This window comes from Berghia stephanieae, chromosome 3 (assembly GCF_034508935.2).
Source record: "Berghia stephanieae isolate SIO BIC M18660-M18661 chromosome 3, UCSD_Bste_1.3, whole genome shotgun sequence".
In the NCBI taxonomy this organism is placed as follows: domain Eukaryota; kingdom Metazoa; phylum Mollusca; class Gastropoda; order Nudibranchia; family Aeolidiidae; genus Berghia; species Berghia stephanieae.
This window is the reverse complement of record NC_088362.1, coordinates 77,395,826-77,422,621: the sequence shown is the minus strand read 5'-3', so window position 1 is coordinate 77,422,621 and position 26,796 is coordinate 77,395,826. Positions and strand designations below refer to the sequence as shown.

Genomic DNA, 26,796 nt, shown 5'->3' with positions numbered 1-26,796 from the left:
TAATACTCGAGACAGTAGTCAATATATTTAATTATTTACAGCGATGGTTCACCCATGGAGGACACATAGGTACTGCCATACTCTAAATTTATCAAATCCTTTATTTCTTCCATTTTAACTCCAAATATAGATGTCAAATATTCTTAAAAAGCCATTTTATCTAGTTTAACCCAATGTCAATACTATTTTGGTATCGATAAAAAGCATCACGTGACCACGTCGCCATTTTAGCCACGGATTTGGCGAGCACTCCGTCTCACAGGCGAGCCATTGCCAAAGACTGGTGGCGCCATCTGGTGGATCGGGACAAATTGTCTCACTGGCGAGCTATAGCTCGCCTATGAGACAAGCCTCAGTTGAAGTGCTACTTCTCGGGAATTCCCGACTTTTCCTTGGTCATCGAGTTCGGGAAGTTTTGAGTGTTGGTGGCCGATGACTTGAGGTATCATCGAGACTTCCGCTCGACACTATTTACTAGGGGAGGGCATCCGGGTCACCAAAAGGTCATCGATGCTTTAGGTTTTGAGAAGTCAGGTCATCGAGGACTGAGAACTTCCCGACCTCCACTTAGTTCTCGATGCTTTTCTCGTCTCGAGAATCTTGGTCGTCGATGCTTCTCGTATTGAGTCCCGAGTCTCGAGACTATACTGCGCGAGCGACGCACGCGTTACTAACAATGTGTACTATCTGCATTGTTCACCCCTCTCTCGCCGGCGATGATTCCAGCGAAGCTCGAGACTTTTTTGCGTCTCGATGCTTTTTTGAGTCTCGAGACTCAAAAAAAGTCTCGAGCATCGCTCTAGTCATCGGTGCTTTCATTCAATACCTAGTCATTGGTATTGGGTATTGACGTTATATCATATTTTAAACAGCTAACAAAACACAAACGTCGTAAATAGATCAAAATGGTTATAGGTATCAATGTTTTATTATTATACAAAGTGAATTTATTTAATGTATTTTAAGTTTTAATACAAAAAAGCCATCCAAAGCTCAGTTGAAGTGCTACTTCTCGGGAATTCCCGACTTTTCCTTGGTCATCGAGTTCGGGAAGTTTTGAGTGTTGGTGGCCGATGACTTGAGGTATCATCGAGACTTCCGCTCGACACTATTTACTGAGTATGTTTTCGTCAGCGTTGGCCTTAGCTCTTTCAACATACAAATACTGAAGGTAAAAGACAATCGTGGATGTAGCTATATTGATATATTTTGTAAATTTACCCCAAATACCAGAGCATACTCAATGTCTCAATCGTTTCTATGTCTACATGTTTGTGTTGAGAATTGGCTATGTAGTCTAGTTTTCAGTATCTGTGTGAATTGATTTCCTGTCTGGGGATAATGAAAATGTATAGGTGTCTTGGGATAATCACAGTCACAGCATTCCTCTATTCCCAGTCTATCTAGAGTACTCCGAATAGTAGATAGCGTTCGTATTCGTTATTCGCAGTAGTACAGCAAAAATAGTAGATATTCATTTCAGTTATTTGCAGCAAATGTGGGTCCGTTCTATATTTGCAGTAGACTACGAGCCTAGAGCTTTATTATTATTATTATTATTATTATTATTATTATTATTATTATTATTATTATTATTATTATTATTATTATTATTATTAGTATTAGGGTATTATTATTATTGTTATTATTATTATTATTATTATTATTATTATTATTATTATTATTATTATTATTATTATTATTGTTGTTGTTGTTTTAATATTATTGTTACTATTTTTTAAATTATTACTATTATTATTATTATTATTATTATTATTATTATTATTATTATTATTATTATTATTATTATTGATGATTGGGAACATAACCAAAGACAATGAATAACATTGACGAGCCGAATGAAAAGATATAACTTTATTAATAAATGATAAAGTAATGAGTGATGATCGTGATGAGTATTGATGGCTTGAGAAGAGAGTGAGTGAGAGCGAGGTATAGAAACGGAAGTTGTTATATAATTGTATGTAATGATGTCTTAGAGTAAAAGGTGTTACGTATTCTTATAGAACCAATCAACATCCTTTCTTCTTTAAAAAAAAATGATTATGAAGTACAGTAATATGAGATAAATTATTGATCCATCCATTCATTTCTTTCCCCCAAAGAAAAATATTTAAAACAAGAGATTCTCTAAATTAATTTTCACAGAAAAAAATGGTGAGTCTATTAATTATTTATAATGATGTTATCTGTCATTGTTCACTTTGTTCTATATTATCCAGAGAATGGTCAATATTGAATATAGTCATTCAACCAACGAGGTTTATTTCTTATTTTTCTGTGACGTTGTTGAGCAGTATGTTCATTATTGTCAATGTTCAACGATAGTTCATATCCTGTGTGTTTTTCTTGCTGTTGAGTGTCATTAGCATGTCTACCGTCATTGGGTGATCGTACATTGGAATTGGGTGTTGCACAAGTATTGTAGTTGCGTGGATGAATATATCGTCTGTTGCGCCGGTAAGCATTAGCAGTGTTGTCACCTTCGATGATATATGATTTGTTGTTTTTGCTTTTGATTATGCCTTTCTGAGCAACATTGCTGTTTAGCGGTTTGAAATAGACAGGCTGTCCAGGATAGAGTTCTGATAGTGGTTTTGCCGTTCGATCATAATGTTTTTTGATTGCGCCACTTCGGCGGTTTCTGTTGTTTATAATGTTCGGGTCAGTTTGTTGAGTTTGAGACATTGTGGGTATGAATGATCTCGTTGGTCTACCGAAAACAAGTTGGGCTGGACTGGGCATATTGTCTCTTGGTGTATTTCGAATTTCCAACATAGCTTCGTATGGGTCGGTCTTTGAGTTGAAACATTTTTTCATCATGCGTTTAATTGTTTTTACCGCTGATTCTGCTTTTCCATTTGATTGATGATGACCAGGTGAAGACACTCTGTGATCGATGTTCCAATCTTTGCAAAATGTTTTGAATTCTTCTGACTGAAATTGTGCTGCAGAGTCAGAAATTAAAGTTTGAGGTATACCGTATCTAGCAAATTGTTTCTTGAGCGTCATGATTGAGTTGGACGTGGTAATATTGGCGAGTTTTTCAACTTCAATAAAGTTTGAGAAGTAGTCAACATACACGATGTAGTTTCTCTGTTCAAATTCAAAGAAATCAATTCCTACTTTTTGCCATGCCTGTGTCCCTTCGTCGTGGAGAGTCAGTGGTTCTTTCGTGTTCAATGGTTTGTATTTCTGACAGGCATCGCAAGAGTTAACAAGTAGTTTGAGATCTGCATTGATGTTGGGCCAATAAACGGTTGATCTAGCCCGTCGTATCATGGAATCACATCCAAAATGAGAACTGTGTAGATGCATTTTTATCTCTGATTGCAAAGATTTTGGAATAATGACTCTTTCTCCTTTCATCAGTAGTCCATCAGAAATATCAATGAAATCTTTGATTTGGTGATAGGATTTCAGTTCTGGAAGTAATTCATTTATTTTTGGCCATCCGCTTTGAACATATTTTGTCAACGTTTGGAGAGAATTGTCTTTTTGAGTTTCTGATCTTATATTATCCAGAGTTATGTCGCGGATTTCAATAGCATTAATATAGTGTTCTTCTATTTCTGCACTGTCCTTCAAGAATGCACGACTGAGAGTATCTGCTAATTTTAGCTGTGATCCAGGAACAAATTTGAATTTGATGTTGTATTTGTTAATTCTCATCATCAAGTTTTGTAATCGTTTTGGGGCTTCGCCAAGAGGTTTTGAGAGGATATGTTCGAGAGGTTTGTGATCGTTTTGTATGATTATTGGTCGGCCGTAGGGGTATTGGTGAAAACGTTCCAGGGCGAATACTATGGCGAGTGTTTCCTTTTCGATTTGAGCCCATTTCTTTTGCGAATTAGTGAGAGCACGTGAAGCAAATTCTATTGGTTGACCGCGCTGAATGAGAGCAGCACCTAAACCGTCACCACTACTGTCGACTTGTAGGTAGAGTTGTTCCTTCTGATCGAAGTATGCGAGATAAGTAGCAGTTGCGATCTTGTCTTTTATTTCGTTGAAAGCGTTTTGACAAGTATCGGACCAGTTGAAAGGAGTGTCTTTGTGGGTGAGTGAACGAAGTGGTTCTGCACTTGAAGACAAGTTAGGGATGTACCGTGCAAGGTACTGTAAAGTCCACAAAAACGTCGAATGCCTTGTACATCGTTAGGAGCTGGCATTTCAGTAATTGCTTTTACTTTTTGAGGATCTGGCCTAACGCCGTTTCCATTAATGACGTGTCCTAAGAATTGTATTTCTGATTGCTGGATGCAAGCTTTTTCATCATTCAATCTGATTCGCTTCTCTTTGCATCTAAGTTTCAATGCTTTTACGTTGTTGTCGTGTTCTGTGACAGATGATCCAAATATGAGAATGTCGTCAGCAACGTTCGTGCAGCCTGATAGGCCTTCGATAGCCTCGTTTAGCCGTTGTTGAAATATTTCGCTGCTTACAGATAGACCAAAAGGTAGTCTACGCCAACGATATCTGCCAAATGGTGTAATCATTGTGGTGAGTTCTGAGGATTCCTCATCAAGTTTTACATGATGAAACGCTTCTTTGACGTCAAATTTGCTGAAAATTTTGGCGTTGTTGAGATTCGGAAGTATGTCATCGAGTGTCGGCATTTTGTAATGTTCCCGCTTGAGTGCTTTGTTTAGCTGTTGAGGGTCTAAACATATTCTTATTTTGCCGTTTTTCTTTTCAACCACAGCCATTTGGTTGACCCATGCAGTGGGTTTAGTGATAGGCTCAATTATGCCCCGTTCTGTCAATCTGTCCAGTTCGTTTTTGACTTTTGCTTTCAATGCGAGTGGTACATTTCGGCATGGAAGTGTTCTTGGTTTAATGTTTTCGTCGATATGAAGTACAGCAGTACCAAGGTCACCGATGTCCACTTGATCATTTGTGCTGTCATTTACATTAGCAATGAAATTTTCATGTTCGATTTTGATGAGGTTCAATTCTTTGAGAGTATTCAATCCTAACAGATTGTTGAATCCATCTTTCAACAGAGTTAGTGATGTTTGTCATTTTTCCAGTTTTTGGATTTTTAGTTTTGATTTCTGCCTCACCGATAGGAGATAGTTTCTCTTTGTTCCACATGATCATTGTTTTACGTGTTGGTTTGATCTGTTGTGAAAACACATATTTCCTCTCTATGGTGTTTACGTCCGCACCAGTATCAAGTTGGAATTTAACTTTTTTGAAGTTAACGATCATACTAGCTGATATTGCTGTTGTACCCAGCTTCATAACATAATTGTTATCATCTTCGTCTGAGTATGAGGTGTTATGTTCGTTCTGAATCGTATGAATGCGAGAGCATTTTGATGAAAAATGATTCATTCTGTTGCAGCTCTTGCATGTTTTATTCCAAGCTGGACATTTTTCTTTGATTCGCTCGTGACTTTTGCCACAGAATTTGCAACAGTGTATCCATTGTGTAGAGGATTGTTGTTTTTGGTGAGAGTGAGAGTGAGAAGATCGATGCCGTTGCTGAAGAAATTGAGGTTTTGAATGAGAAGATTGAGGTTTTCTAAGAGAATGTCGAGACGATGAGTAATGGTTGCTTTGATGTACCTTCTGTATGGTGTGATCTTGTAGTGTCATGTTCTGTAGTTGTGTTTTGGCTGTTTCATGCGTACGACAAGTATCAATTGCTTTTTGTAGTGTAAGGTCTTGTTGTTGTAGCAGGTTATTTCTTGTTTCCTCACATTTGATTCCAATTATGATTTTGTCACGGAGAAGGCTATCTTCAATAGTGCCGTAATTACAAGATTTTATCAGTTTTCTCAGCTCTGAGAGGTACATTTCAAACGATTCTTCCTGTCCTTGTTGTCGGGAGTTGAAAATATATCTCTCATAACTTTCATTAGTTTTCCCCACACAGAAAAGCTTAAATTTTTCAGTAATATTGTCGAACGTTTCTTCCTTTCCTTCGAAATTGAAGCCATCGTAAATATTCATAGCTGCTCGTCCGATGCAAGATAGGAGTGTAGCAGATCGTATTCTGTCATCCCCTTTTTCTAGCCCAGTAGCGATTTCAAAATTAGTCCAGTCACGAGAGAATTGTCGTCAATTCGAAGTTAAGTTGCCTTCCATGTTGAGTGGTCTTGGCGGAGGAATCGACATTGTTGATCTCGAAGTTGCCATAATTGCAGGGATGCAACTCTTTCAAAAAAAAAAAAAGTGATTGTGATAATTTAGTTGGTTATTTCCCTTGGATAGAAATTTTGGCGAGAATGTCACTTAGGAGCGATTAATTCTGATTTCCAAGAGTTATTGCCCTTGAGAGTGAGAAAATGCCATGCGGGGGGATTCCCCGGAGATAATGATGAACTTGATAGAATAACAATTAATTGTTTTCGTTGTTAACTCACAGGACGAGTGGAGTTCTTTACGCCGCTGCCACCATGATGATTGGGAACATAACCAAAGACAATGAATAACATTGACGAGCCGAATGAAAAGATATAACTTTATTAATAAATGATAAAGTAATGCGTGATGATCGTGATGAGTATTGATGGCTTGAGAAGAGAGTGAGTGAGAGCGAGGTATAGAAACGGAAGTTGTTATATAATTGTATGTAATGATGTCTTAGAGTAAAAGGTGTTACGTATTCTTATAGAACCAATCAACAATTATTATTATTATTGTTGTTGTTGTTTGTGTTTTTGTTGTCATTGTTAACGCTATTCAAACATGTTCTATCCAAAAAGTAATGAATCAATTTTTCAGCCCATGTCTGGTAAAATTATTTCCATTGTTATATTCTTTCATTTACACATTCATTCCAAATTGAAGGAAAATCTTGTGATTTAGATTTTATGAATAATGGAAGTATTACATAGTTCGACTCTGGGTTCTTTTGTCTTTTAAGGTGCACTTCTCTATTATAAGATTATTTATTGTTGCTTCATCACTTCCCCTTTTATTATCATCATTTTATACACAGTTGCGTATTTGCTATTTCTAGGGCAGGGTCTTCTGGCCTCCCCTTGGTGAGCAGAGGTCTTTTGTTTGTTCTCTGCCTTTGTTCTGGATTGAAATAACTTGGTTTTGTCATGGTCCTGGCCCTGGCAGGGATCTGTAGCTGAGAGGGAGGCAGTCAAATGTGTAGTTCCTTTGTTTGAGAGATGTTTTTTCTGTGTAAATCATCTCTCTGGTATGTGCAATTATTGTTTTTAGTTTGAATATGTTTGTAAACATTTGAGTTTCCTTCATAGCGGGGTCCTATTCTTGTGTCTGGATGGGACATTTAGGTAATGTTAAAATAAGCACATTGATGGATTGCTTGTGGAGCTTGTTGTTCTCAATTTGAGCCAGTCCTCTTTGCCATACTTCTCTTTGGTGCTCTGAACTTCAGATCTCTAACCCTTTCCTTATCATTTTCCTTTTCACTTAATTGACCTAAAAGTGTAGCAAGTGCAGTACAACCCCTAAAAACAAACTCAAGCTCTTATTTCTTCTTCATTACCGTCACCAGCATTGACATTATCATCTCTGATGTCATGGGGCAGCATGGTTCAGCGGTACGGTCTTTGCTTCGTACCCGAAATATATCAAGTTCGATCACCTGCCACTGCGCTGTGTGGCCTTGAGCAAGCCACCTTGCCCTAGCTCAATTTGTGGCGCTGCACTGCGGCTGACGCCTGGGTTATTCCAGTCTTCCCTTGGAATAGACCCTAGAAAAAAAATTTCCCCTATGGGATGAATAAAGGGAATTTTATTTTATTTTATATATTTTATAATTATTATCAGTGTTGTTATCATCAGAGATTGCCTAGAATAAAGTTTGATGTCGACCTTTAACTTAAACATTCTTGATTGTCATTTTTTCTCCACAGACAAAAGAATCCAGCTCAAAGGGCAGATGGTCAAACATGTCATTTAGTTTATCTCTATATGATATGTAATATGGATTTCAAAGGTGGCTACGACATAGGGCCGGGTGAAGAGAGAATGATGGTAAATGTGATTACTGGATTGGATGCAGAGGGTGAACCAATCTATCAGCCACAATATCTGAACCGGCCCGCAAATTCACGATTTCACGAGCCTATAGATTTGAGCCCTCCAAGCAGTGGCGTGGATGCTATAGGAACTGACTATAAACAAAATAATAGAACAGAACACCAAAAGTTTCATAGTGAGAGAGAACGTCTTAAAACATTTGATGGGAAATGGAAACAAGAATATAATGTCTCTAAAGAGGACTTAGCCCGGGATGGATTTATTTATAGAGGACCTGGTGACCTTGTCATGTGCGTGTTTTGTTTGAAATCCATCAGGAAATGGGATAAGGGAGATTCTGTTTCAACAGAACATAAAAGGTTATATCCAAGATGTCCGTGGGTCTGTGAAAAGGTGCATCATATGAATATCCCAATTTCCAGAACAGACAATTTGAAACGGAGCATGAGGTAAGAGAAATTGTTTATCAAAGTGTGACACAATACACAAAAGAATTAAGACTGTTATCCCTGTTCTTCAGGGCCATTCAAATCATAGAGAAAAATAAAGTGACAGCTGCCATGCAGTTACTCTGAAAATGTTGGGGAAATGTAGGAGAGGAAAAGCTTTGAATAGTGGTTTTTTGTAAAGGCAGTAGTTTGTAGTTTTGACAATTAAAATTTTTCTTGTCAAGCAATGAGCAATAATCTCTTGCTATCTTTAAGATAAGACGCTAGTGTAGTGCAAAACATTTTCTACACGATGCTCAGCTTCACCACATATTGTCAGCATAAGGGATGAGGAGGGAGAAAAACAAAACAAAACAAATGGAGTTGGAAATTACATCCAATTGTTTTTTACTAATTCAACTACCAAGCATCTCTTTGATCATATGACATCATTATCATATCCTTTCTCAATTTGTTCACTGATTAACACCTTCTATTCCTCCCTATCCTGGTTCAATATCTTTATGCCATTCCATATTACCAATTTACATGTCTCTTCCTCACTGGATATACTTTTCCAACATGTCATCCCTCTTGTTGAACAGCATTCTGTTTCAAACTGAATTTCAATCCATTGCCTTTTGCGTTATGTAGGTAGCAGTGATCCACTGTAGGTAGAAGTCACGTTAGACAGACAATTAAACTACTGCAAACATCTTGAAGGAAACGCAAACAAGATCTCAAAAATAAAGTGTATCCTGAGGAAACTGGCAAGTACTAATTGGGGAGCCTCACAACAAGTACTTAGAACATCTGCTTTGGCACTTTGCTATAGCGTGGGAGAATACTGCGCTCCAGTCTGGATGAGGAGCCGACATGCCAAACTGATTGATGTCAAGCTAAGAGAATCAATGAGGATCATAACAGGATGCCTCAAGTCAACCCCAACCCAATGGCTCCCAACACTAAGTGGCATAGCACTGCCTGATATCAGAAGACAAGAATTAAACCAAAGAATGCATGCCAAAATTGAGGAGGTCACTGACAGGGTCCCATTGAAGGAGGTCCTAGAATAAGCCCCAACAACGTCAAGACTGAAATCAAGGAAACCTTTTAAAACTTCAAGACAACATTTCAACGTGAAAGAGGAATGGATGTCGATGTGAAACCAAGACAGCCCCAGGGGAGGCGACATCATACCCGACCCAACAGAAAGAACACCTGGCTTTCTCTGCAATAGCCGAAAATGCTGGGTCACCTCCAACCGCATTTTAACAGGACATGGCAGAACCGTAGCTAACATGCATAGATGGAATCTGAGATAATCAGATGCATGCCGTCATTGCCAAGGAGGCCCTGAGACAATGGACCACATCGTCATCCACTGCCCAGTGACAAGCCTATCAGGAGGCTACGAGACAGCCTATAAGGCAGGAAAAGAATTTGAAGAATGGATTAAAAGATTCAAAATAGAGGTGTAGTCATTCGATACTACTAGTGATCCAATCCATTTTTTGCTGGGCTCTGACTTGTTCTTTTCTTTATTTCTCCATTTTTATCCTATCAGAACATATGATCCTGAGTAGTTCTCTTAAGCTCTCTTTGTTTACGACAATTTAAATGCCTCTGATACAGGACTTTGATGCACTCAATGTTTCATAGATAGACATACCTCAATGTTCGAGTTGCAAATCCTTCATTTCTCTTGTATTCACCTGAATGGGCAATCAAACAAATCTATTTGATTTTCATTCATGTTGAGTCTGATGAGTTGGTTTTGCTCTAAGAGCTATCCTTTGACTTCCGATTTTAAAGCAACCATGTCCTTCCCATTGATTTCATTTTACTGACATGGCGTTTTTTTGCAAAAAAAAAAAATCCCAACTTTTGCAAGCAAAATCCCAAATTTTGTAAACTAAAGACAGAAAAATTTACAAAAAAAATTTACAAAAAATTGCGATTAATTTTCCTAAAAACCCATAATTAGTTCATGAAAGAGAAAGGTATTTGTTTGTTTTTAAGGGTTTCACGGCTCTTGAAACAAATATAAGGTCATATCAGCGCCAGTAAAAAGGAAGAAAATGAGATAGTAAAAAAGAAACTACTCTTGATTAATTATCTTTCACGTTCTACACAAGCTATCAAATTTTAAAAATATTATTATTTGATTTTTTTTTCAAAAATTGCAGATTTTGTGGCCGCAATGCAAATCAGTGATATTTTGCAATTTTTTGTGGCCACAAGTGATGCAAATAAATGCCATTCCAGATTTTAATTTCTATTTCCCCCCTCGTTGTCTATAATACTTCCTACATAACAAAATTATCAATTTCGTTCAGGTTCAGTCTTTTATTTTCTTCTTTGACTTGCTCTCTTACAGTTACAAGAGCTTCTGTCTTTAATATTTCTGAATACACTGGATGGGTTATTAGGGGATGTCTCGTTTCTCCTCATTCTTGTCCTCCTTCAACAGCTGTCATTTGATGCAGTCTATGGCCGGTGTAATGATGATTTTTTCGTCATTGCGACCTATCAGGGGGACAGAAAGAATATTCGGAGTTGTGGTCTTATTCCATTTGTTTTTGAGAGCGAGAAAGAAAGGTTTAGGCCGTCTGCAAATTGCAATTCATTATTTATTTCAATACAATATGAAGAGTGAGGTAAACTGTCTGGTTTGCTCAGGTCTGAGGTCAAAAAGTGGGTCCACACCTGAACAATATTCGGTGAACGTAGCGAACATGACGAACACAACATGCAGAATGATCAGGCATGGACGTGATTTATGAGATGTTTGCCTTGTTTGCCGAACAGACAAAAAGTTCGAACGTGTCCTACAAACAATGGGAGAATGACGGAACATTTGTTCCATTAATGCCCAAGTGTGTACCTTTGTTTGCACTGTTCACACAGAAAGTTATAGAGATAGAATGAAATTTAATCACTTAGCTATTTATTATTGTTTTTCCCTAATCAATTCTATGAGTAGTTCTCGCAAAATTGTATCATTTAAACTATAAACGGTCAAGGCTACACACAGTTTTGTGTGCTGGTTCTCTTCATCTTCTCCTCCTCCTCTTCCTCCTCCCTTCTTCCTCCACCTTTTCCTCCATCGGTCTTCTTCTATAATGTCCATCAACTATCTGTTTATCTATCTGTCTCTCTATGTATGTCTCTCCATTTATCCATCTTTGTATCTATAGCTTCTATTTTTGTGGTTGTGATTGTAGTAGTAGTAGTAGTAGTTTTTCTTCTTCTTTAAAGAACACAAATGAAAAAGGCTCCTGGGGTTGTTATCAAATCCATGTTTATATATGTAATGTACTAACTAGAATGCAGAGGCACTCAGAGAAACTAACATTCCTTCGTTGCGTTTACTGAGCAATGTTTGGCACATTTGTCATGTTCGCCGAATATTGTTCAGGTGTGGACCACCAAAAGATCCTGTATTTGAACTTCTTTTTAGGAAAGTAGCCCTTGAAATACAGTTGAGTACAGATATATCAACAACGTCAGGACTGCGGTAAAGTGTTGATATAAGCGTGATGACGATATATCAGTCATTCCAAAAAATGAAAGGGAAACAAATGAGAAAATGCTAAATAATAAGGAACGTCAATCTTTAAAAGGCCCGGTTTTGAAATTTATGTTGGTTCACTATATTTGAAGTCTGTTATTGTGGTCAGTCTATGAAGACCCAAGAATAATTTTATGATCCCTTTCCTCAGCACTGGCAAGGATGTCAGATAAGGATGCCACCTCATCAAAGTGCTCTGCAAAACGGTAGTGGGTCTTGATAGCTACTATAGTGGCATGGCCGGAAACTGGTCCCGATGGTGCACTATACTCATATGACTCCATCGTCAACAATGAAGTCTTCTAAAACTTAACTACATATTGTCGAGTAGTATTGAAACTGAGTATCAGTCATAGTGGCATTGCCTTTGCCAATTATATCGAGGCCAAGAAGATGAGCATCGACACTGTATAAATTCAGAAACTGTTTTGTTTTTTGTTGTTTTTGTTTAATTTACCTACACTCAGTCTGGGTTCCAGACCGGGATTGACTGAGCAACTTGCAAAGACAGATAGTCTCGAACGTAGTGGATGATGTGGGGAGCGTTTCTCGTCAGCCTATTTGTTAAATTGAAATTCAAGTAATATTGATAGTGGAAGTTACCATTACAGTTATCAGTACAGAGAAATGCTAGCACGACCCGGGAATACACATGACCGCTGACATCACGGTACTGATCAATGAATGGGATGGCATTGGACAATAATCTCGCATTTTATATGACTTTTATTTGACATCACAGCAGGATACTGTGCATTTTCACTAACTGTTGTGTTTTACTTCACTGCAAGATATCTTGGCGGTATATAAATTATATTCTTTCTTTTTTAAAGACAGTGCCGGTATCAATGGTTTGCAATGTCGATATAACCGTCTTCCGTCTTGTGGTGAATTTTATGTCGATATTGGCGATCTTTATTTCCTAATGTGATTTAGCTAAAATAAAAAAAACGGACTTGGATGTTATGTCGATATAAACGTGATGTCAATATAACCGTTATCAATCTATCCACTCTGCACTGAAGATTTTTTGCAGGCTTTTTAAATTTCCTGTGGGAGATGGATATGAGAGAATAGGTTCCTCTGGGTTTCCAACAGCATTTTATTAGTTCAAAAAATATACTTGTCTAAGAAGAGGCTGTTTGTGTCATGTCACCTAATTAAATATGTTACATCAGCAAATAAAAATTGTGGATGATTGCTATATAAATGCATTATTTATTATATATTTGCCAAGTTATATTAATATTATGCTTAATGCCTATATTAAAATGATTATTATATTTGTTTTAAGAGTGACATCAAAAGGCCAACCTCAGTTTACAGATATGACAACAATTGAGTCTCGATTAGAATCATTTAAAAGATGGATTAAAAGGAATAATGTGACAGTGGGGGCTTTGGTGAAAGCAGGATTTTTTTATGATGGTAAGTCTTACCCCAATAAGTATATATATTTTTTTAACTTGAGCTTTTATATAGTGCAATATCTATTAAGTGTGCTCAAAGCGCTTTACAAGGGTCCCTAGCCAACATCAATGCTTAACATGTAGGACGAGATATGATGCCTTTTAAGTGATATTACAATTTTTTTAGGACAGACAATGCTGTAAATGGCCAAGTATTCATTCGGAGTGCAGTGAGAGAATGTGAGTAAAAAGCCTTTTCCAAGGACTCATCTATGCACCTCTCAAGACTCGAACCCAGGACCTTCTGATCCAGTGTCATACCACTAGACCACATAGCCGTACAAGGCTACATTTAAAAGCTTCAGATCCAAATTATAAATAGAGAATTTTGGGATATACACTCCAGCACGGTTTCCTCAAACTCCTCGGGACATGCATACCTGCCTATTATTACGGACCGTCCGTAATTGTTACGGAAGTGTAAGGACAATTACAGACTTACGGAAATAGAAGAAATATTACTGATACAAATGGTCGCAACATTAAATTAAAAAATAATTATTTTTTTTCATTATTTACCGCATGCTACAATAAAAAATCTCAATGCTAGGGAAAGACGATGGTGTGATATAGATTTTTGTAAGGAAAAGAACCCCAATATTATTTTATCAGGCTGTCCTCTATATAACATGGTAAGTTTATTTTACATATATAAAAGGGTGTATCTATCATTATTTTTGTTTGCTTTAGTATTACTGAAATTTGACCATTAATTACTGATGAATTTTGTATTTCTTACTGAATTTGAAATTTTCAAGTCGGCAAGGATGGACATGCAGAAAAGTTTGAGGAAACCGTGCCTTGTCATAATGACTTGATGGGAGGAGGAAGGGGCCAGTGTTGCTTGGTGGTATGGACTTTGCTACACATCTGAAAGATACCTAGTTTAAATATCCATCCCGACATTTGGAGCCACTCTCCCAAGCTCAATTTGCAGTGCTGTGCTGCAACTGACCCCTGGGCTATTCCAGTCTTTCTTTGGAATAGACCCTACAAATTTCCGCTTGAGGATGAAAATAGGGGACTTTATTATTTATTTATTTTATTGATATGTTGTGGCAGATAACTTTATACATGGCAGGTTATAAGCTGTTGGTGTATGAGTATGTGTGTGTGGGGGTGGGGGGTAGCTGTATCACATTTACCATCGTGGACGTGGTCAATCGTTAGCCTGGGTGGGGTTCCTGACCTCCCATAGTGGGCAGGGCAGAGAGGTGCATACTGTGTCTTCTATCTCCTTATGTCTGTTTTCCAACATGCTTTCTGTCTTTGTCTTTGAATGAGATTACTTGGTTTTGTTCTGGCCCTGGCCAGAGTCCTGGCATTCCAGTAGAATGCATAGTTATTGTTTTGGGAGATGATATTTTTTTCCTTGCAAATCATCTCTCCATTATGTATTATTATATTTGTTATTTTTATATATGTGGGTGGGATGCTCTTGGAATCTACATCTGATCCCTATTTGTTCCCAGTTCCCCTTTGTCTTACTTTCTCTTAGGTGCTTTGATTGTAATTCTATAACTTTTACTATCCCATTTTCTTCCTTTTTACTGGCGTTGATATGACCTAAATGTGTTGCAAGCATCGTAAAACCCCTAAAAAAACAAAAAACAAATCAATCGTTCACAAATCATGGCATGTGGCATTGAAATTAGAAAGAATGGCGAAGTGAAAAGAATAGGCAGAGAGGTGTCAGTTATGCAAAACTGCGGAGTGTGTGAGAGGCTGTATGTGTCTGCGTGTATATGGTGCTGTATACACACACCTGCAGTGTAGATAGATACACACGATAAACACATGTCTAACTGTCAATGCTATGGTAAAACATCAGTGGTCGAAATCTTTGGTCCCTTAACAAACCCTTTAATTAATTTAAATTTGTTTACGTTGGCTGAAGAAATGGAATGATAACAAAGAATAATAAGGAAAACATTTGGGATATTTGAATGAATTTGAGGAAACCATGCTGGAGTGTGTAGACCTTTCTTCAGAAGCAAATGTATAGGGGAAAGATCATCATGAGATGGTATTCGTTGGGCTGCAGAAATGAAGTCATCTGGTTTAGGGCTTGAGAAAAAAAAGTACTTGCAAAGCTTATTGTAATTATGAAAATGTACAGTTTTTATTTCAGATTTCATGATAAATACATTATCTTTCTTTATTGTTAATATCATCATCATTGTAATGTTTCTTGTAGCTAAAGGTATACTACTACTACTTCTATTACTACTACTACTACTACTACTACTACTACTACTACTACTACTACTACTACTACTACTACTACTACTACTACTACTACTACTACTACTACTATTACTACTTTACTACTACTAGTACTACTACTACTACTACTACTACTACTACTACTACTACTAATACTACTACTACTGCTACTACTACTGCTACTATTCCTACTACTTCTAGCAATTTTGTCATTAATATACCCCTGATCTCTGCAGAGGATCATGATATTGTGACTTGTTTTCATTGTGGTACCAAAATTCCGGGCTGGAATCTGGAGAATGGTTTTGCTGGACTTCATGCCAGTAACTCTCCTAAATGTCCAATGATTGAGACGAATACGTCTGGACAGAACACGTCATCTGGTACCAGCATTGATGTCGAGCTCACTGGGGTGAGTAAGGGAGGTGGATGATAGGATTTGTCAAAAGGTTGTTGCTTGCTGTGTTCAGGTGAAGACAAACTTATTTCAGCATTACAGTGCACTAAATTCAATTAGAAAGTATCAATGAGAAAACGCTTTATGCCATCGGCTTCTCAGGAGTACACTCATATCATGTGTAATGAGGGCTGATGTTTTTGGACTTGATCACAGGGGTCCTTGGGTAAAGTACTTTACATGTATACCTCTATTAAACTCAGTTGTGAATGTACCTGACTGTAGGATTTGAAAGATATTGTTAGAATGCTAGTACAATAAGGACATCTAACAGGCAACTTGTACTCTATGAAATGGAAATTTAGATTCATATGAAAAGCTCAGGGATTAAATGAAGCACTGTGAAGGGCCGTGAAATAGTTAAATAAAAAAAATATGTGCATATATACGTATTGATGATATTTTCTACCATTGCACTTAAGCTACCATTATGTCAAAGATTGACAACCTAAGATGCTACTATACTATTTGATTTTTGCTTTGTTAAGGGTTGTTAGATCGTTTTAAAGATGCATTTTAAAAAAATTGTGACAAAAGCAGAGCTACCTACCTGAATTTTTTTAAATTCCTAGTTTCCAAGGGGAAAAAAAGAAAAATTCACTTTAAATAGCTTTACAAATAAACAATTTGCTCTTAGCACGGTCCAAAAATGTTCTAAAGTCCTGGGTGTAAGTTCTAAAGAGCTAAACTTTCGTGTTCAACAAAATTTATTGAGTCAAAGAGACCTATGCAGCTCTGTAGCTGGAGTCAAAAATTCGTATTTATACACATTTTTCGTAGTAGTCCTATATCTTCCATAGTATTTCAAAATAACTTAATATTTCTGTTTGCTTGTGACATTTAGCATGAGACCAAAAGTCTTCTTGGAGCTTTTCCACAGTAGTTAAAAAATGTAGTCCTTCAGATTCGGAGCCATGATACTTATGGAGACGGAATTTATCCCAGTTTTTATAGCATGAAATGAACAATAGCAATTGCTTGCTACCCTTTGGATAGGATGCTAGTCTATCGCAAAGTACTTTCCAATCGATCCCACAGACCTAGCTACCCAATCTTTGCTGGTTGGACAGGTTGGTCTGAAAATGTTTTGACTTCCCCCAGGATCGATCTCGGTCCTTTTGGGTGTGAAGCGAGTGCTCTACCAACTGACCTATTGGGACGCTCTAACTGCAGTAAAAAGTAGCATTTAAATGCGTCAAACTAAAACTGATAACAAACAGCAACGGTAGAAACCCTTTTAATTCCAAAGATGTTACTGAGTTTCTTCCAAATCATAGTTTCTACCATTTTTTTTTTTTTGCATCTGATTTTAATTGCATCAGCATTAACAGCATGGGACTCAGGCCTCAAGGCAGTGAGATATGCTGTCAAGTTGTAAAATCAAATGTGGTCTACTGGGTTTAAGATAAGAAATAGAGAATGAAACAATGATACATATAATCTTTTATTTTTTATTTAGTCTTTATTACTGAGGAAGACATCATTCTCATAACAATGTTTGTCTGTTATTTGAACTTTTAAAAATAATATTTGAATTAAACTATACTTGTAATATGGTCCATTGGCTTAGTTGGTAGAGTAGCTTACTCATATGCAAATGTTTCAGGCTCAACTTTGCGTCATGTCAAATTTTTGTTATTTTGTTTGTTACAATATCTCATCTTTCATGCGTATGTTTTTAGAAATTTTGATTTCATTATTTCATTGCAGCATCAGAACAATGAAAATGGATCCAGCTCATCTGAAACACTGCAAAAGACATTTAACATTGGTAATGTAATCAAGTAATTTCCTTTTTTTTTTGGTTGAAAAATCTCACTTTCCTAACGGCTTTGGAAGACAGATTACTGTTCTACTTTTTTGTAACTAGCTTTGATTTGAAACACATTATCACATAATTAACTGCAGCAAGATTAAATACGACAAATCTTTTTTCTTTTTCCTCCTTCCCCTAACAATACATTTATTTCACACTTCAGTACAGCTGAACAATCAATATAAAGTTAATTGACCAAAGAGCAAAGCAGCAGCAACATCAACCACAACAACAACCACAACAGCAAGAGGAACATATGAAAGAACAAACTTGAGCTTTTATATAGGGACAAATTAGGGAGCAGGCACTGGTGTAAGATAAAGATCTGAAACTGTGTGTATGAAACTACCAGACAAATCAAGAAAGAAAAATAAAATTAAAAAAAAACAAACCCAAAAATTCAGGCTGTCTGCTTTTTTTTTTTTTCTTTGCTTTCTCTGGCACTGTTTCATACACCCTTTGCCGAGATTTTATATAGCACAATATCAATTACTGTGCTCAAAGCACTTTACAAAGGTTCCTGGCCAATAACAACACTTAAATATAGGACAAGATATGATGCATGTGAAGTAATAACACATTTTTTTCTTTTGGAGGGAGACAATTTTGTTAACTGTAAATATCCCTTTTAGCTAAGTTGACCGCTAACTTGTAATGGTGGCTGTCAACAACAGCATTAAAAAAAAAAAATCACTTGAATGCCATAATAAAACTTTGATGCCCTCTCAGCACATCCACGGTTTGGGTATGTAAGTGAAATGCGACGTCATCGACGTTTAGTGTTGCTGAAATTTACCGTTCATCACTGATGAATTTTGTGTTGGTTACCGATAGTGAAGAAAGAGAGCTGTTTTGAATTAAAACATGTATGTCCCGACCCATAAAGCTTGTGTTTCAATTTTTCATACCCTTTTACCCTTCAACACTAACATACAGATGAGGACATGCAGAGTCCAGCAGTACAGGCTGTTATGTCTTGTGGAGATGACTACAGCATTGCGGAGATCAGAGCGGCTATTCAGTCACTGAGAATTCAGAAAGGTGAATATGTCAAGATGGTAGATACATTTGAAGATAAAGTTAGTGTCAATAAAACTAATGGATATATTATTTTTATCTATCATTTTATCTCATGACTGTTGAGTGTGATTGAAAATTATTTTTCCTTGGAAGTTTTCATTGTTATCCAATCCAATTCAAAATAGTTGCAGCTTCATGTGATGAAGATTGACGCAACAAGGTGTGGTGGGGTGGCATTGTCGCACGATCAGTTTATTGATTTTAAAGTGGTCGTGTTTTAAATATTTTTTGATTTTAAAATGGTCGCATTTTAGATATCTTTGGAATGTTGTCTAGATATATGGGATATTATTCCAGCATCAATTATACAGACTTGCCAACTGTCCTAGATTGAAAAGCAAATTTTTGATATTTTTTCACATGCATGATCCCAATAATTCCCAGCTGTTTTCCCATTTTTTTTGGGGAAATTAAAAAAAACAAACTTTTTAGCGTTTCCATAAATATCATCATCATTATCCTTATCATCATCATCTACATTCATAATCACCATTAACAACATCATTGTCATCATCATTACCATTATCAATAATCAACATTATCATTAATGTCATCATTGTTTAACCATCTTCATTCATATACCATATTGTGGAAGAGTGCATTTGCCTTGACATATTCAAAGCTGTCTGTTGATTTGGCATTGCAGAAAGTTGCCATTTAAAATCTTACATTTTGCCACACACACAAAAAAAAAGAAAATTTTGTCACGTTTTGCTTGCACGTTAACTTTTTAGATTTAGATATTTATTGATTTCCAAAGGACAGTTGAATATCACAGTAATGCAGAGATCTAAACTAATAATTTGGCTCTTTGGTATTTCAGACACTCAATACTGTAATTTCAAGACCGAAATAGGAATTTCTGTATCCAAAATCCTTTCCATTTAAGACTATACATTATGAAAACACAATGTCATATTCAATCCTAAAACCTAATATTTTCATATAAAATGTAAAAAATTAGATGAATAGTAGTATTGGTGGTAATAATGATGTAGTGGTGGTTGTAGTAGTGGTGGTGTTGATCATGATATGGTGGTGTTGTACTGGTGGTAGTTGTGATAATAACAATGGTCACAATGAGGTGGTTGTTGCAGTAATAGAGTTGGTGATGATGATATGGTGGGGTTTGTAATAGTGGTCATAGTGATGATAACGATTTGGTGGGGGTGACTGCGCTGTGGGTCGCAGGTGGTGATGCTGTGGTTATGGTTGTGGCAGTGATGATGATTTTGTGGTTGCATTTGTAGTAGTGATGATGAAGATGTGTCACAGTAATGTTGGTAGTGCTGATGATGATGTGTGTGGCAGTTGTTGCAGTAATTGAGCTGGTAATGATGATGTGTTGAATTACTGTAGTAATGGCGACAGTGGTTTGTTTTGTTGTTTTTAGAGGTTTTACAGCGCTTGGGACACTATTAGGTCGTTTCAGTGCCAGTAAAAAGCAATAGATATTGGTCTGAAAAAAGCACGACAGAAAAAGTAAGACAAAGGGACTGCTTCAAAATGGAACTGAGGATTCTGGGAGCGATCCATTGGTGACACTACCTGAAAGTCCCATCCAGGCACAAGCAAAGGATCCTGATATGAAGGATATATTAATTTGTTTACATATTCAATACTATTAACTAGAAATTTACATAACAGAGAGATGATTCATAGGGGGAAATATCATCAATTAAATGTAATATACATTTGACGAATCCAGGACCAGGAAAAAAGGCTGAGCAATCCCAATCTGTAACAAGGACAGAGAGCTACATGGGAAGGGAAAACAGATAAGGTGTGATGAGGATGTGGTGGTTGGTGTAATGATGGTAGTGATGATGATGTGGTGGTGATATTGATGATGATATGGTGGTTGTGGTAGTGATGATGAAGATGTTGTGATGATGATGTGTTGGCAGTGGTTGAGGTAAAGATGATGTAGTGGTAATTGTAGTATGAGTCGTAATGATGATGATGTGCTAGTGGTGGTTGTGGTGGTGATGATGATATATTGATTGTTGTAGTAGTGGTGGTGGTTGTGTTTTTGATGATGTGGTGACTTTTGAAGTAGTATTGATGGTGTAGTCATGGTGATAGTGATGATGTTGTGGTGATTGTGATAATGCTGTTGCAGTAGTTGTGATGGTAGTGATGATGGTGTGGTGTTGATTGTGGCAGTGGTAGCGGTAGTGATAATGAGTTGATCGTAGTTGTATTACAGTACAGGTGTTAGTGGTGGTGAGGTTGTGGTTGTAGTATTGAAGGTACTGATTATACTGATTGAGGTTGCAGTATAGGCAGTAGTGATAATGTGGTGGTTGTTGCTGTAGTGATGGTGGAAGTTGTATCAGAGGTGGTTGTAATGATCATTGTTTTTTTCTGATTTTTGTAGTAGTTTTGGTGGTGGTGGCGGTGGCTGCAGTAAAGTGATGGTAGTGGTAGTGATTATGATGATGATGTGGTGGTGGTTGTTGCAGTATAGTATAGGTGGTAGTGATTAGGGGTGGTGGCAGTGGTTCTAATAAAGTGCTGATTGTGAATATGAGGATGTGGTGGTTGTAGTAGTGGTGATGGTGATGATGATGCACTGGTTGTTGCAGTAGTAGTAGTTGTGGTCGTGGTGATGGTGATGTGGTGGCTGTTACAATAGTGGTGGTGATATAATGATAATAATGATGTGGTGGTCACTGTAGTATTGGGGTTAAGTAAATATTGAAAAGTCGATTAAATAAAAAAAATTTTAATTAAAAAATGGCATATTTTGTGGTAAATTGTGGAAAATTGCGAACTTTGGTGCTGCAAAACTCCACGCTGACAGGTTGATTAATCATTTTCTATGTTCTTCAGGTTCTGGCCAAATCAGTTCACAGGAGCTTTTAATGGAGCTTGACCATGATTTTGACGACTGAGATAGAACCATATGAAATCCTATGCACTGCTTGTGACAATGAAATATTGCAAGTGCTGTTATGTTTTGAAAAGGAAAAAGAATTTTTTCTTCTGTAAGTGATTATTTAAAAAAAACAAAATACCTATTGTCGTGTTTCTGTAAATCAGCTCTCTATATTATATCAAATATCTTCAGTTTGACAACCATTCGAGTACATTGATGATGATTGATGACTTGGGCTGCAAACTCCCAGAATGTTCAGCTTTCTGATTTTAGGCTAAGATCATTCCTCAAAAAATTTCATAAACCCGAAACCAAGCTGTTTGAAACAGCTACATTAGTTGCCTGTCGAGAACAGAGTTGAGTTTAGGATGGCCTCCTTAAGTTTCAAATGTATTCATGGCTTAACACCACGATATATTTGTATTCGAGTACAGGCCACCTCGGGTTCTCCACTCCTCACGACACACCACTTATGACAAAATTCTTAGAACTTGCATTTTACTTTACATCGCCATCAGACTGGAAGTGCTCATAATATTGAGTGCTTCAAGTCTTAAACTAATTTCAGAATATTTTAATCTAACTTTTCCTTAAATTTTAAAAAACTGCATTCTTCGTATTCCATTTGTATCAGCATAACTTATAGTTATCTACAATTGTAACATTTAATTTTCTTAAAATTCTTATGTTAACTATGTCTTATAAAGCAACATTGAACGTGTTAGGTGGATATTGGCTCTTTCTAATTTAATCAATTAATATATTTGTTTATTATATTTTAAAAATATGAACGATGTCTACAAATCTTGGATAAAACTATCTAATAAAAATGCTTATTTTGACATGTGATGGAACTGTTCATGTCCATTTTAGTTTTTGAAATCTCTTGCATTGTTGGGTTTTCTCAATTGAATGGTTTATAATCGAAGTTATCGATATACTTTTGATGAAGAGATTCTGTACTATTGTCAGGGTGAGTAGCCTCTCACTATCAGTGATGATAATCTTCCGCCGATCCGTGGAATTCCGGGATTTTGGGAATTTCTTGGAAATTTTCTGCTGAATTGCCGTGTCAAACATTTTCCTCAAAACTACAAAATCACCATTATGTCTTATGTCATTTTTGACACCTGTGCTCAGTCTCGTGAAATTTGGTGATGGTTCCTTTTTTTATGACGTCGGGCCAGAGATATTCTTGGGTTGTATTTATAAGCTGCACTAGGTTTCGGTAACAAAGATGTTGTAACCTGCTTTATAAAGTAAAAATCAAAACAAAACAACACTTTCTGGCCTTATATTTGAATAATATCGTAGGCCTTCAAAATGTTATGTGGAAAGGACATTTCATTAAATATTTGCAAAAAGTAAATTTATGTCAAATATAACAATGGATTTACACAAGTAGTAGTAATATATTACATAATACAAAACTATGTTCCTGTCATTTTTACACTTTGCTTGTGTTTGATCTATAGACCGAGATATTTTCCTCCTTTTTGACAAATTGCTATTATCATCACTGCACTATGTATCTATTTAATATCTTCACTTGTACTTCTGATATGAGCTGACCCACTTATCATACTATATTCTTACACTTCTTGACCCAAGAGTGTAGCAATCAGTGATTAAACCTTTATCAGTTGGCTTCATGTCTACTCCAAGTTGATCAAATGATAATCTTCCATATGTGTTGCAATTGCTGTTAAATTTCTCAAAAACACATAGTGGGGGACATTTACTTACAGTTTAAGTTGGCCTTAATTGATAAATTTATACTTTCAACTTTCAATGGCTTGTTGTAGAAAAACTGTTCTTTGGTAACATATCAAAAACGAGACAAAATATATAATGCCACTCGGGTTAGTTCATAACTGGTTATGACATTACACATTACAATCACCCAGTTCTCAAAGGAGTAGGTAACAACAGAAGATGAAATTCTGGCTATCGTTTACGCATTACCGATCCCTGTATGTGTTGAGTTAACACCTTGGCAGTGAGTCTGGATTATTTCAAAGAGTTTCTCTCATTATCTCCTTGCAAATAATTTTTTAGGCATTCTCATCAAGAGAGTAATAACAGAGATATGATCCTATAGATATGATCCTTCACTATAGTTTTAATCACATTACTGATACTGTTCTCTTCATTAGAGGAGAAGTTATTACTATGTTTATTGAGCAAATTATAAGGGGGTGCCTGGACAAAATTGATATGTAGTAAATTCTTTATATATAGTCAGGTGGTACAAAATGGGATCTGCCACAAATAATTTGACGAAATCAACAATGCCAGTTTTTGGATATTTTTAATTTGAAGTTTAAAATTTCTTTATTCTATTTTTGACATAATGGGTCTTTGTATTGTCTATCTTTTAGATGCGATGTATCTATGATATATGATTAATTAATTGCATCATGTCACCGCCCTGATATATATTCTATTTTATCCTGTGTCTTGTGGTCATTAATTATGCCAACAATAAGATTTGTGTTATAATTATTTTTCTCAAATATTTTGAACTTGTTTTGGTATTTGTTTCAATTATTGTCTTTATATTTATTTTTTTTAAACACATAATTGTTATGTTATTATTTTATTAAGTATTTTATCTGGGTGGGGTTCCTGACCTCCCATAGTGGGCAGGGAGGTACTTACTAAGTCTTCTATTCCCCTGTACCCGTTTTCCAACATGCTTTCTGTCTTTGTCTTGGAATGAGATTTCTTGGTTTTGTCCTGGTCCTGGCTGGGTACCCTGGTTGAGAGGAAAACAGTCAAATGTATAGTTAGTTTTGGGAGATGATATAATATTTTTTTACCTTGTAAATCATCTCTCTGTTATGTACTGTATAATGTTTTTTTTACGTATTATGTATGATTTGTAAACATTTGAGTGTATTCTTAGTGTGGACCTGTGCTTGTGTCTGGATGAGACATTTGTGTGATCTCAAACTAAGTACTTTGAATTGCTCTTGGAATCTACATCTGTTTCCTATTTGAACCCATTCCCCTTTGTCTTACCTTTTCTTGGGTGCTTTAGCTGTAATAATGTATGATTTTTTAAATCCTTGCTATTTAAAAAAAAGAATTGTTTTAAATATTGATAATCGAAAGTGCTAATTACCATAATATCACAAAACCAAACAAAATTGCTTCTTTTTTACTGTTTACTTTGCCAATTTCTCTCCTTGATAAAGGACTCACAGATTCCTGTGGGTGGAATGCCCCTTTGGAAGGTCAATGTCAGCGGTCAGCAACCTCTGGAGTGATGTAATCTACATCAGTCCACAGTATCACAATCTCTTCTATTCTCCTTCATCATTTGTCCTCGTTATAGAGCTTTGTGTCCATGTTCTCAATTGAAACCATTTGGTTTTGTCTTGAGCCCTGCCTGGAGTCTCTTGCTGAAAGGGAATCAATCAAATGAACATCTTTTTGTGAGAGATGATGTTTTTTCCCTGATAAAGCATCTCTCACTCACACTGTTTTTTTAGGTTTTTAAATATCGTGAGTTTTTGTAGGGGGGGGGGGGGGGGTGTGTATCCCTCTTGGAGAAGATCCTTTAGCAGTATCAGTGTGGAACTTCTAGGTTCTTTTAGGCTTGACACAAGAATAGATTGCCCTTGGATTTATATACTTCTGATCTGTCTCAAATCTTACCCGATTGTCTTATTCAATTTTTTTCTTTGGTGCTTTTAAGTTTGATCTAGGTACTCTGTTAATTCTATCAATTTCTTTTATGCTAAATGCCCCAATTTTATTGCTGCGAATCATTATTTAAGTAGGCGTAATCTCCTCTTCTTCTTCTTCTTCGATATTATTTTATCTGCTTGTCAATTTATATCATTCATTGGTCATTCTGTCACAAAATGATATCAATGCATTCAAAGAAAATGCTTTAAAGAGTAAATTGTGTGAAAACAAACTAGTTTAACCTAACCATACAACCTGTGGAGTTTGATTTTATCCCAGATTTTCAGTTAGTGTCAAATAGCAATGTATGCTTGCTACCCTATTGGATTAAAAGTAGGTTATATCAAAGTATTTTCCACCAGATGAAACAATCCCAGTTTCCCAATCATTTCTAGATGGAAAAAGTAGTCCGATAAAAACCTTGACTACGCTTGGGCCCAAAACTCATCCCTTTGCTTGTGAAGCAAGTACTCCGCGAGTTGAACTATCACGACCTCCATGTGTAAACAAATTGATTAACCAAAAATGTTGGTGAGAATTTACTATATAATTATGTCTGAACATACAACTATTATGTACTTCATTAATCTGTGTTATTCGTTCCCATAGTGGGCAGGGAGGTACATGCTGTGTCTTCTATCCCCCCATATCCGTTTTCCAATTGTTTCCTGTCATTTTCTTGGAATGAGATTACTTAGTTTTGTCCTGATCTTGGCTGGGAGGGAAACAGTCGAATGTATAGTTATAGTTTTGGGAGATGATATTTTTTTCCTTGTAAATCATCTCTCTGTTATGCATTGTATTATGTTTAGTTTACATATTATAGTATATGATTGATAAACATTTGAGTGTAATCCTCTTAGTTGAGACCTGTGCTTGTGTCTGGATGAGACTTTTAGGTGATCACAAAAACTAAGTACTTTGACGGTGTGCTCTTGGAATCTATATCTGTTCCCTATTTGAACCAATTCCCCTTTGTCATACCTTTTCTTTTGTGCTTTAATTGTAATTCTAGAACTTTTTACTATCCCATTTTCTTCCTTTTTACTGGCGCTGATATGACCTTAATGTGTTGCAAGCACCATAAAACCCTTCAAAACAAAACAAAAAAACAAAACATGTGTTATTCGTTGCTTAAGTGTGTTATTATGATGTAAATAAATTGTATTATTTGAACGTT

At 36.3% G+C, this 26,796-nt stretch overlaps 1 protein-coding gene across 1 annotated transcript; it reads left to right on the top strand.

The window, feature by feature from the left end:
- The first annotated feature begins 189 nt into the window (after positions 1–189).
- Positions 190–26,796, top strand: LOC144968499 (E3 ubiquitin-protein ligase XIAP-like). Its single transcript, XM_078906933.1, has 8 exons — positions 190–484; positions 1,121–1,171; positions 7,863–8,438; positions 13,286–13,419; positions 15,923–16,098; positions 17,854–17,914; positions 18,896–19,000; positions 21,875–26,796. Exons 3-8 carry the CDS (start codon positions 7,921–7,923, stop codon positions 21,934–21,936), a joined length of 1,056 nt encoding a protein of 351 aa, XP_078763059.1. The 5' UTR covers positions 190–484; positions 1,121–1,171; positions 7,863–7,920; the 3' UTR covers positions 21,937–26,796.